The sequence below is a fragment of the Nerophis lumbriciformis genome, linkage group LG04 (genome assembly GCF_033978685.3).
Source record: "Nerophis lumbriciformis linkage group LG04, RoL_Nlum_v2.1, whole genome shotgun sequence".
NCBI classification, from domain to species: domain Eukaryota; kingdom Metazoa; phylum Chordata; class Actinopteri; order Syngnathiformes; family Syngnathidae; genus Nerophis; species Nerophis lumbriciformis.
This window is the reverse complement of record NC_084551.2, coordinates 30,328,567-30,341,751: the sequence shown is the minus strand read 5'-3', so window position 1 is coordinate 30,341,751 and position 13,185 is coordinate 30,328,567. Positions and strand designations below refer to the sequence as shown.

Genomic DNA, 13,185 nt, shown 5'->3' with positions numbered 1-13,185 from the left:
AGCTTCTCACCCTATCTCTAAGGGAGAGCCCCGCCACTCGGCGGAGGAAACTCATTTCGGCCGCTTGTACCCGTGATCTTGTCCTTTCGGTCATGACCCAAAGCTCATGACCATAGGTGAGGATGGGAACGTAGATCGACCGGTAAATCGAGAGCTTTGCCTTCCGGCTCATCTCCTTCTTCACCACAACGGATCGATACAGCGTCCGCATTACTGAAGACGCCGCACCGATCCGCCTGTCGATCTCACGATCCACTCTTCCCCCACTCGTGAACAAGACTCCGAGGTACTTGAACTCCTCCACTTGGGGCAAGATCTCCTCCCCAACCCGGAGATGGCACTCCAGCCTTTTCCGGGAGAGAACCATGGACTCGGACTTGGAGGTGCTGATTCCCATCCCAGTCGCTTCACACTCGGCTGCGAACCGATCCAGTGAGAGCTGAAGATCTTGGCCGGAGGAAGCCATCAGGACCACATCATCTGCAAATAGCAGTGACCTAATCCTGCAGCCACCAAACCAGATCCCCTCAACGCCCTGACTGCGCCTAGAAATTCTGTCCATAAAGGTTATGAACAGAATCGGTGACAAAGGGCAGCCTTGGCGGAGTCCAACCCTCACTGGAAACGTGTCCGACTTACTGCCGGCAATGCGGACCAAACTCTGACACTGATTATACAGGGAGCGAACTGCCACAATAAGACAGTCCGTTACCCCATACTCTCTGAGCACTCCCCACAGGACTTCCCGGGGTACACGGTCGAATGCCTTCTCCAAGTCCACAAAGCACATGTTGACTGGTTGGGCAAACTCCCATGCACCCTCAAGGACCCTGCCGAGAGTATAGAGCTGGTCCACAGTTCCACGACCAGGACGAAAACCACACTGTTCCTCCTGAATCCGAGGTTCGACTATCCGGCGTAGCCTGCTCTCCAGTACACCTGAATAGACCTTACCGGGAAGGCTGAGGAGTGTGATCCCACGATAGTTGGAACACACCCTCCGGTTCCCCTACTTAAAGAGAGGAACCACCACCCCGGTCTGCCAATCCAGAGGTACCGCCCCCGATGTCCACGCGATGTTGCAGAGTCTTGTCAACCAAGACAGCCCCACAACATCCAGAGCCTTAAGGAACTCCGGGCGGATCTCATCCACCCCCGGGGCCTTGCCACCGAGGAGCTTTTTAACTACCTCGGCAACCTCAGCCCCAGAAATAGGAGAGCCCATCACAGATTCCCCAGGCCCTGCTTCCTCATAGGAAGACGTGCTGGTAGGATTGAGGAGGTCTTCAAAGTATTCCCTCCACCGATCCACAACATCCGCAGTCGAGGTCAGCAGAGCACCATCCCCACTATACACGGTGTTGACACTGCACTGCTTCCCCTTCCTGAGGCGGCGGATGGTGGTCCAGAATTGCTTCGAAGCCGTCCGGAAGTCTTTTTCCATGGCCTCCCCGAACTCCTCCCATGTCCGAGTTTTTGCCTCCGCGACCGCTGAAGCCGCACACCGCTTGGCCTGTCGGTACCTGTCTGCTGCCTCAAGAGTCCCATGAGCCAAAAGAACCCGATAGGACTCCTTCTTCAGCCTGACGGCATCCCTCACCGCCGGCGTCCACCAACGGGTTCTAGGATTACCGCCACGACAGGCACCAACTACCTTGCGGCCACAGCTCCAATCGGCCGCCTCGACAATAAATACATACAATTAAAGCCAAAATGATCCATATATATGTCAGTTTTGGAGTTTAAGTGTATTGTTGTTGTTTTGTTGGATAACTTAGCTGGAAATGGCACAAGATTGTGGCTATATATGTTCATAGGGTGTTGTTTCATCGTTTTTATTTTTTTATTTTGAAACTGTTCTAGCAACTTTGAGGAAAGGCAATCCTTTTCACCATTCTAAAGGATGCTTGTGACTTTTGAGCATAAGCGAGAGCAGCAAATGTGTGGGAATCAGGCCAAAGCATATAAGAGGAAACACAGCCTCTTAAGGAAAATATAGACAAAAACATCTATTTAACTGTACATGCTCAGCGACATTTACATAAGAGTCCCTCAATGGCATCTGTACATTTTAATTTGATCAAGCATCTCTCCAAGAGGTGGAATTGGATTAGAGTCTTGAATTTCATTAATGTTGTTCGACAAAGGTCCTTTTATAACTCTGAGATGTCATCAGCTTGAGTTTGAATAGAATTAATTCATTTTCATAGTGGTGCATCAGTCTGGAACCATCCCCTAATTATACCCCCCCCCAACCCCTTTTTAACTCTAATCTTTTCTCCTTCAGCAAAAATCTCTTATCTGTATCTTTAGTAGGCTGCCACAGCTATCAGATTTACTGGAATGTTGTTATAACTCTCATATCAAAAGGTTATTCTTCCTTTTAGTCAGAGTCCTGCTGTAATTACTGAAATAAAGCATATTTTTAGAGAAGGAAAGAAGAGCCCACTTACAATTGTGAGCTTTAGATCTTAGAGAGAGGATATCACTTTGTATCTGGTTCTATTAATGCAAAAGGCAAAGTAACACTCTCCTCATTTGTGTGTTTTTCCTTTTGCAGGAATCCAGAATAAACTGCATCCGCATTGCCCGCAAAGGTAATATGACATGAATGGTGTGACCCAGAGTGTATTTTGCATCAACAATCTTTAGACACGTTGCAGTATTTTCTCTTTGTTATTGAAATGAAATCCTGCAAAAGGACTACCAGTACATAGAAAGTAAAATAAGTTCAATAAAAATGTGATATAAGGCAAAAAGAAGGTCAGATAAGGTAGATAGAAAGTACAAACCCCGTTTCCATATGAGTTGGGAAATTGTGTTAGATGTAAATATAAACGGAATACAATGATTTGCAAATCCTTTTCAACCCATATTCAATTGAATGCACTACAAAGACAAGATATTTGATGTTCAAACTCATAAACTTTATTTTTTTTTTTGCATATAATAATTAACTTAGAATTTCATGGCTGCAACACGTGCCAAAGTAGTTGGGAAAGGCATGTTCACCACTGTGTTACATCACCTTATCTTTTAACAACACTCAATAAACGATTGGGAACTGAGGAAACTAATTGTTGAAGCTTTGAAAGTGGAATTCTTTCCCATTCTTGTTTTATGTAGAGTTTCAGTCGTTCAACAGTCCGGGGTCTCCGCTGTCGTATTTCACGCTTCATAATGCGCCACACATTTTCGATGGGAGACAGGTCTGGACTGCAGGCGGCCCAGCAAAGGACCCGCACTCTTTTTTTACGAAGCCACGGTGTTGTAACACCTGCTGAATGTGGCTTGGCATTATCTTGCTGAAATAAGCAGGGGTGTCCATGAAAAAGACGGCGCTTAGATGGTAGCATATGTTGTTCCAAAACCTGTATGTACCTTTCAGCATTAATGGTGCCTTCACAGATGTGTAAGTTACCCATGCCTTGGGCACTAACGCACCCCCATACCATCACAGATGCTGGCTTTTGAACTTTGCGTCGATAACAGTCTGGATGGTTCGCTTCCCCTTTGGTCCGGATGACACGATGTCGAATATTTCCAAAAACAATTTTAAATGTGGACTCGTCAGACCACAGAACACTTTTCCACTTTGCATCAGTCCATCTTAGATGATCTCGGGCCCAGAGAAGCCGGCGGCGTTTCTGGATGTTGTTGATAAATGGCTTTCGCTTTGCATAGTAGAGCTTTAACTTGCACGTACAGATGTAGCGACGAACTGTATTTAGTGACAGTGGTTTTCTGAAGTGTTCCTGAGCCCATGTGGTGATATCCTTTAGAGATTGATGTCGATTTTTGATACAGTGCCGTCTGAGGGATCGAACGTCACGGTCATTCAATGTTGGTTTCCGGCCATGCCGCTTACGTGGAGTGATTTCTCCAGATTCTCTGAACCTTTTGATGATATTATGGACCGTAGATGTTGAAATCCCTAAATTTCTTGCAATTGCACTTTGAGAAACGTTGTTCTTAAACTATTTGACTATTTGCTCACGCAGTTGTGGACAAAGGTGTGTACCTCGCCCCATCCTTTCTTGTGAAAGACTGAGCATTTTTTTGGGAAGCTGTTTTTATACCCAATCATGGCACCCACCTGTTCCCAATTAGCCTGCACACCTGTGGGATGTTCCAAATAAGTGTTTGATGAGCATTCCTCAACTTTATCAGTATTTATTGCCACCTTTCCCAACTTCTTTGTCACGTGTTGCTGGCATCAAATACTAAAGTTAATGATTATTTGCAAAAAAAAAATGTTTATCAGTTTGAACATCAAATATGTTGTCTTTGTAGCATATTCAACTGAATATGGGTTGAAAATGATTTGCAAATCATTGTATTCCGTTTATACTTACATCTAACACAATTTCCCAACTCATATGGAAACGGGGTTTGTAAAAAAATATTAGTAGGTAAATAAAAGGCAAAAGAAGGTAAATAGAAGGTAAAAAGTAAGGTAAAAGAAGGTAAGTATAATGTAAAAAAGGTAAGATAAAAAGTTCAACCAAGTAAAAAAGGGAGCTATAAAGGTAAACGAAGGTAAATAGAAAAATAAAAGTAGTTTAAAATAAGGTAATTTGAAGGTGAAAGAAGGTAGGTGTTAGCGGTAGTTGTCGTGATTCGACATTCAAAATGGAATGCAGGAATGCAGCTTGCAAGTAAAATAATATTTAATTACACCTGTGAGTAGTCAAACTCTACAAAAACACTCGTTGCGGGGTTGTGCACGTAAAACAGAACACACGTGCGTTTAGGAGCGCACAAAAGGACTATAGGGAAACTCAAAACAAGGCTGTCGTGAAAAGAACGAACAGCGTGCCAGAGCTGAATAAAGTGCGAGACTGGCTTAAGAAGGCAGTCTATCCATCCATCCATTTTCTACCGCTTGTCCCTTTCGGGGTCACGGGTGGTGCTTGAGCCTATGTCAGCTGCATTCGGATACACCCTGGACAATGCGCCACCTCATCGCAGGGCCAACACAGATAGACAGACAACATTCACACTCACATTCACACGAAGGCAAAAATCAGGTGGCCCTAACAGCGCTCTGAAGCAGGGGTCAACTTTCTTCAGGAAGGACAAACCAAAACGGGAAAAGAAACCAAAATAAGAGCGCTGGACTGGAACTAAATCATAAAACACAAGAAAATGCCAACAAACTCAAAATAAGGCACGGCCTGGTGTGACATGCCGTTACAATATACTAGGTAAAAAATGATTATGCAAGGTAAAATACAATAAATAAAAGGAAAAATAAGGTACATTAAAAGTACCAAAAAGTTAATATAAAATAAGGTAAAAAAGTATTAAAAAGCTAGACAAAGTTAAAGAAGGTAAATAGAAGATACAAGTAGGTAAAATAGGGTAAACAAGAGGCAAAATGTACATTGAAGTTAAACATAGTAAATAAAAGGTAAACAGAAGATAGAAAAAGATCAAATAAGGTAAATATAAATCAAGGTAAATAGAACATGAAAGAAGGTAAACCAGGATAAAAGAAGGTAAATATTGTCTAAAACAAGGTATGAGAATGTCAATAGTAAAGGTAAAACAAGGTGGGTGACTAGAAGGTATGGGAAGGTAAATAGAAAGGTAAATATAAGGTAATAGATGGTATGGGAAGGTAAATACAGAATGCAAGAAGGTAAACAGAATGTAGGTTGCTATTGCTCTGTTATTGTTCTCAAGTGCAAAATTGGAAATGTGGACAAATATTCCCCGTCAGCCCTGGTTGTTTAGCTGCGCTTTTCGTAGAAAAGGGCAACAGGCAGGGAGGGGTTAGAGGTCAGACTTTCATCCTGTTTGTTTGGAGGCGGCCGCTGGGATGCAGTATATCAAAGGCAGTGTCTTTGTTCTCATCAGCGGCCCACTAGATGGCTACATCTGAGGGGCTCTGACCTCCAAGGGTCCTCCACATCAAAACTTGCACATGGAGCCACCTTGGCCTCAGTGTGAGAAAGTGCCTTCCCCCCACCACCCACACCCACAGCACACCCCCCTCTTCCGTACCTCAGCTTTTGGATTGGAAGGGACATGAAAAGGGCAAGGAAATTGACACTAAATTCTCTTGGCAGGAGAACCCCCCCCCCCCCCCCCCCCCCCATCCCTTTCTCTTGCTGGACTGAGGATCACAGTGAATAAAAGTCATGAGTTTGGAGAAATCACTCTACCGTAGCAGTAAACACATCCTTCCACAGAAATTGACTAGGCTGGGTGTCTTGTTTTCTTTTGTTTTTTTGCCCCTAAGCTCTGTCTTGTCTCTCGTTAAGGCTTTTGTGGGTTGAGTAAAACAATTTAAGGGCGAGTTTCTTCGACTATAATAACACATTTCATGTTTGGTTTCATGTAGGGCTATCTTCAAATATGCAAAGATTTGTCTGGCATTAAACCCACTCACACCCCCTCCATGGGAAGAAAGCAAGTAAAGTGCCAGCTGAGGCCCCCTGCGTAAAATACTCTTGTGTGCAGAGTTGCAGACATATAGTTTTTAGAGCAGGGGTGTCCAAACTTTTAGACTCGGGGGGCCACATTGGCTAAAAAAATAGGTCAGGGGCCAGGCTATCTATCTATCTATCTGTAAATGTATGAGTGTAGTATTGTGTATTTTGTATATCCTACACCAGAGGTAGGGAACCTATGGCTCTCGAGCCAGATGTGGCTCTTTTGATGACCGCATCTGGCTCTCAGATAAATCTTAGCTGACATTACTTAACAGGATAAGTAATGAATAATTCCGTTGGTAATCACAGTGTTAAAAATAACATTCAAATGATAAAACATTCTCATGCATTTTAATCCAACCATCCTTTTTCTATCGCACCTGTTCAAGAAGTCGCATTAATGGTAAGAATTATTTTATTTATTATTGGTTAGCTTTAGAATGACCATGTTATTAAAAAGAATAAGAGACTTATTATACTCTAAAAATGTTGGTTTTACTTAAAAATGCACGCATTTAGTTGTATTCAGTGTTAAAAAATATTATATGGCTCTCACGGAAATACATTTTGAAATATTTGGCTTTCATGGCTCTCTCTGTTATGCCTTGGCGAGAATGAGGACTCAGGTGCAGAAGGGGGACAATTGACACAGGCTTTATTTAAACAGTTTTCTTTGAAATCTCTTTGAACAGAGTGATTAAAACAAAGCGGCTACAGAATCTAGCTTTGATACAATAGAGTAACAAAAGACATACAGGCATAAAGCCATAAACGGAAAATCACTCCATAGGGAGGAAAAAGGCAATAGCAAAATTACACACGAATCTAATAACAAAAAAAAACAACAATCTATGATTAGCTACAAAAAGGTAAATAAATCATGCAGAGGAGACAAGAAACTATAAACAGAAAGTACGCTATAAAGAGCTGATATAACTACAAACTAAAGCGCTCCAAGAGGAGGAAAAAAGGAAGCCAAGGCACTATGAAATAACACAAAAAAACTTGACCAAAAACTTTAGCAAACGAAAATCACTTTTTCTCAGAGGAAACAAAGAAATCAATAAATAAGGCGAGGCAATACTTAGCAACTTGGTTCGAGACTGTGGACGAAGGCTGGAGGTACGTGACGAGACAATTAATGTCAAGACTTGGTCCTTGGGTTTAGTTTTCCAGAAGGCAACGGAAAGTTGGCTCGGGCGAGACGGGAATGTGAGTACATAATTTATTACTATCAAAAAAAAGTACAAACGAAAAGTGCGCACAGTGGCGGAGAACAAACTATGAAACCAAAAAGACTATAGCACAAAGGCAGAAACTGTGAACAATTAAACACGCTAACTGTGGCATTAATAAATAAAAATTTACTTGGCATGGACTAAAGGAGCAGCATGAACGATGGACATGAAAACAAGTGTCAGGAATGTGCAGAGCATAAATGTGGGATGTCGCCAGAAAGACAAACTGAAAACAATGAACTTAAATACTACAGACATGGTTAGTGAAAACAGGTGCGTGACTCAAAATGTGAAACAGGTGCGTGACGTGACAGGTGAAAACTAATGGTTGCTATGGTGACAAAACAAACAAAAGTGCACAAAAAGTCCAAAAACAAAACCGAACATGACTAAAACAAAACATGATCACACAGACATGACACTCTAAGCCAAAAAGGTTCCCGACCCCTGTCCTATACTATCTAAATCAGGGGTGTCAAACTCATTTTGGCTTAGGGCCCCCATGGTAAAATCATGGCATGATAACTTAAAAATAAAAACAACTCCGGGTTGTTTTCTTTGTTTTACTTTGGCCAAAAATAGAACAAGCACATTCTGAAAACGTACAAATCACAAATAATCCTCTGGACAAAACACTTCCAGTTTGTTGAAAATTTTTTGTTGAGGACATTGGTGCAGTTTCAAAAACACAATGAGCTGGGATTTTGTCTCGGTGTATCAACAAAGCCAGGATTAAACTTAAAGTCACAGTCTTTCTGGGATTGAACAAAAAACACATGTAAGATCTTCTAGGTATCAAATACCTCCTCTGGCATGTCCACGTATCAATCCAGTGCTAACTCAACAAACCGTAAGAAACGGAGGTAAAAACTATTCATACGGGTTAGGTTTTCTCGTTTTTGACAGAGACATTATGGGGGAGTAAGGGTGCCAAATAACGATGTGTTCGAAGCAGAAGACATAAAACAGCAGGTTTTAAGTTTCATTTGGGTCGAGGGAGAGGATCCGCAGCCATGCTTTACTTTATACCTCTTGCTCGTCCTTACAGAATTGCTATGGTGACATCCAGTGGACACATTTAGAACAGCGGTTTCTTTCATTCAAGAAAATGCAGCTCATTTTAATACTTGGCAAACTCATTACGCAAGCCAGATAAAACCTGTTAAAAGGCCCGCGTACCGTAGGTTTGACACCCCTGACCTAAATAAATTAAATTGTTAAATCACTGCACTCATTTCAGAACTTTTTAAAGAAAGTTACATTAACTTATAGTTCAAATTTTAAGATAAAAGCTATATATTCCAAATCATGCTGAACTGGTATAGGTAAGGTAAAAGAGGATTAAAAAGCTAGACAAAGTAGGTAAAATAGGGTAAATAAAAGGCAAAATGTACATTGAAGTTAAACATGGTAAACAAAAGGTAAATAGAAGATATTGTCAGCGTGTGTGCTGATATGTTACACAGCTGTTATCACATGTGATGATTGGTCTCCCGCATCTCTTAATATATCAAATACATTTGCCTGCAAGCAAGAATACTTTACTAACAGTGTTGGGAGGATGTTTCATCATGGAGAACGTGATTAAGTGCGCCTCTTGCCGACCAAATTCTGCCTTTGGAACATTAGTAGTTCGACACGCTTCTTTCGCTGGTTCACATATGGCAACTTTGTTACAACTTTTACTTCCTCCATTTAAGTTTGACGTCCTCTTGATACCGAACAAGCTTAAAAACTGAAGTTTGGCCTTTTTCGAGGTGGAAATAGTTGCAAATCAGATCTTAGTTTTGTTCACTTTAATGAAAGAACATAATCCTTTAATGGATGTATTTATTTAACTTGGAAGGTATACATGCTAAAGTATATTCATGAGACGTTACTTGAGCCTAGTGACTAGTCAACATATCACCATCTGTTTATTTCTTTTTTAAAATATTGAAATATATTTGACTGATCATCGATGATGAGCAAAATCTATCTAATCAAATTTGACTAATAAAGTTCTGAGTGGAAGCCCTAGTTTCATGGGCGGTATAGCTCGGTTGGTGGAGTGGCCGTGCCAGCAACTTGAGGGTTCCAGGTTCGATCCCCGCTTCCACCATCTTAGTCGCTGCCGTTGTGTCCTTGGGCAAGACACTTTACCCACCTGCTCCCAGTGCCACTCACACTGGTTTAAATGTAACTTAGATATTGTGTTTCACTATGTAAAGCGCTTTGAGTCACTAGAGAAAAAGCGCTATATAAATATAATTCACTTCACTTCATGGTTCCAGTTCAAAAATCATGGAACACTGAATGTTTTAAGTTATAAGATGGCGTTATGTTTCATGGAGAATGTGGGTAAACATATACAGTAGAGAAAAAAAAACATTGTGTGAAAATTTAAACTGAACTGCACTTTTGTTTTTAATTTTGCCCATTATTCACAATCCTTACGTGAGAAAAGAACAGACGTCGCTCCCTTTTCTGTGTGCCAAATAGTAAAAAAAAACAAAAACAAACAACAACACAAAACGGCTAGTATGAGGCGGGTAATAATGCAGGTAATATGATTAATCTATCCGCCTGTAAATCCCTCTAAAAATATCACAAAACATCTAACAACGCTCCATTTACATGTCGTGATCTGCGGATTAACCAAGCTATAGGGACATTATTGTACGAGATAACTTAGAGGAACTACTTTTCTGCCTTGCTCACAGTGCTCTTCCGTTTACTACCAAGTAGCCTGCTTCTAGCTAGCTTGAGCTGCTAATAACGTTTTTTGCGACCCTCCATAACATGAAGAAAAAGGAACTTGAGCTGCCTCTATTACTGTATATTGCCTTTGAGTCAGGGAAACCTAATGCTAGGTTATAAATCCTGTCTAGTAAAAGGTTGTGGCACCAACTTTGAAATTCAACGCGCTAACAACTTGATATTATATGGCTTTCAACAAATGGAACGAAGCATAAAACCATCGCAACATAATTATTGTGAGGATTAAGGAATATTCTGAGTTCAGCAGTTCAAGAAAGATACAATATCCTTTTAGTTGGCGTCCCAGTGAGAGCGGACATTGTTAGTAATGTTCTTATTTCAAACATTTAGCGCAACGCAAAAGTAGTGTTCTTTGTCATGCGCTCTGTTAATGCACCAAGGCAAAACGTTTTGGTAATGCTTTAAATGTGAATAATACATGTTATCATGAATTATTACATGTAATGTGTATACATACATATATATATATATATATATATATATATATATATTTATATATTAGGGCTGTGAATCTTTGGGTGTCCCACGATTCGATTCAAAATCAAATTTTTTTTTCAATTCAAAACGATTCTCGATTCAAAAACGAAAAAAATAAATAAATAAATAACATTTAAAAAAATTATTTTTTCCCGATTCAAAAGGATTTTCTATTCATTCAATACATAAGATTTCAGCAGGATCTACCCCAGTCTGCTGACATGCAAGCAGAGTAGTAGATTTTTGTAAAAAGCTTTTATAATTGTAAAGGACAATGTTTTATCAACTGATTGCAATAAAGGAAATTTGTTTTAACTATTAAATGAATCAAAAATATGACTTATTTTATCTTTGTGAAAATATTGGACACAGTGTGTTGTCAAGCTTATGAGATGCGATGCAAGTGTTAGTCACTGTGACACTATTGTTCTTCTTTTTTTTTTTATATAAATGTCTAATGATAATGTCAATGAGGGATTTTTATCACTGCTATGTTGAAATTGTAACTAATATTGATACTGTTGTTGATAATATTCATTTTTGTTTTACTACTTTTGGTTTGTTCTGTGTCGTGTTTGTGTCTCCTCTCAATTGCTCTTTTTTATTGCAGTTCTGAGTGTTGCTGGGTTGGGTTTGGTTTTGGAATTGGATTGCATTGTTATGGTATTGCTGTGTACTGTTTTGTTGGATTGATTAATTAAAAATAAATAAATAGATAAATAAAAAAATAGAAACAATTTAATAAATAATAAAAATAAAATAGATTTTTTTTTAAATGAGAATCGATTCTGAATCGCACAACGTGAGAATCGTGATCCGAATTCGAATCGATTTTTCCCCACACCCCTAATATATATATATATATATATATATATATATATATATATATATATATATATATATATATATATATTTTATTTTTTTATTTTTTATATGATATATATATATGCATCTATATGTATATATATATATATATATATATATATATATATATATATATATATATGCATGTATATGTGTATATATATATATGTGTATGTATATATATATGTATATATGTATGTATATATACAGATTTTGGATTTTGCTGTTCCCTTTTAAACGGTTCTTCCTTTCACGGGTAGCTTTTTTTTTGGTGTTATCTTGCTAACTGACATCAACCAAAAACAATACATCAAAATGTATATGATTTGAAAAATAGACTACATTAAGGTATTGTATCCCAAAGTGACAGGTCAAAGGTGTTTTATGGGATTTGTTCTCTCCCTCTAACATTAACATGGCCTCCGCATCATTGTCTCCTAAGCTGAAGTTTGTCGGCAGCTCGTCACAAGCCAAGTGGAGGCAAGTGATTCCTGCTCGGATACTGGAAACTGAAAACTGGAGATTACGTTTCAACTTCCAGGTGACAGTTTAATTAAGTATCTTCCGACAGGCTCAACACGACAATAGACTTTCATTCCTCCTCTATGCGCCAATTTTCTAACATAGAGCAACTGGCTGATGCAAGGATTCGTGTGGAAATCAATTTCACGCTCATGTTCCACCTGATAGATAGTCCAGGTTAAACGTGGAAAAAACGGGTACATTTGAATACATAACGTCAGGCTATGATATGGAAAGTACATAACTAGTAGATATAGAATCAGGAAATATGTACTAGATGTGTGCATGGTATTGCAAAATAAGTATTTGAATTGAGCACCTTTAGATATATGATGGACTATAACAATTAGTGATGTTGATCGACACAACTATTCTACCAATAACTTGCTGATAATATCGGACTTTCACCTTTATTTAGAAAGCAGCCATAAAGCTCCACCAGCTACATCTAGTCAGGCAACAACAGGTCTAAGATTCCATTCCCTTGCCCCAGATCAGCTTTCTTTGCCAGCTGCTAGAGCTTTATGCTTAGGTCCGCTCTGACTTTCTGCCGCACTCGAGACGTTCCATTGTGCTCGGAAAGGCTGGTTTGAGGGCTGGCACAGCCTGCAGCACTGACTGACACGCACAGGGAAACTACATCAGTAAGCCCCGTGAACTAGACAAAGAAGTATCGACTCTTTGGCACGAACGCGGAACCTTGTGATTGAGAACGTACAAACTTGCGAGTTGGGAGACCTTTTCAGTCGCTCACAGACAGCTAGGTCCCTTGAAGTTTTCATCTGGTGCTGCTGTGTGGGTGACTTATGTGTCTAAAATAGAATAAATAATTTAGTATTTACAGGAAAAGCATCTTCAGAGTGTTGTACCAGCACCACACAGTG

General features: G+C 39.9%; 1 protein-coding gene across 6 annotated transcripts in view; it reads left to right on the top strand.

Moving 5' to 3' along the window:
* Positions 1–13,185, top strand: part of ptprub (protein tyrosine phosphatase receptor type Ub) — a 531,315-nt gene that overhangs the window by 394,240 nt on the left and 123,890 nt on the right. For all 6 annotated transcript variants that reach the window (XM_061951982.1, XM_061951965.1, XM_061951958.1 and 3 more), the window contains exon 13: positions 2,561–2,597. In XM_061951982.1, the coding sequence (XP_061807966.1) occupies positions 2,561–2,597 (37 nt within the window). The remainder of the gene's footprint in view (positions 1–2,560; positions 2,598–13,185) is intronic.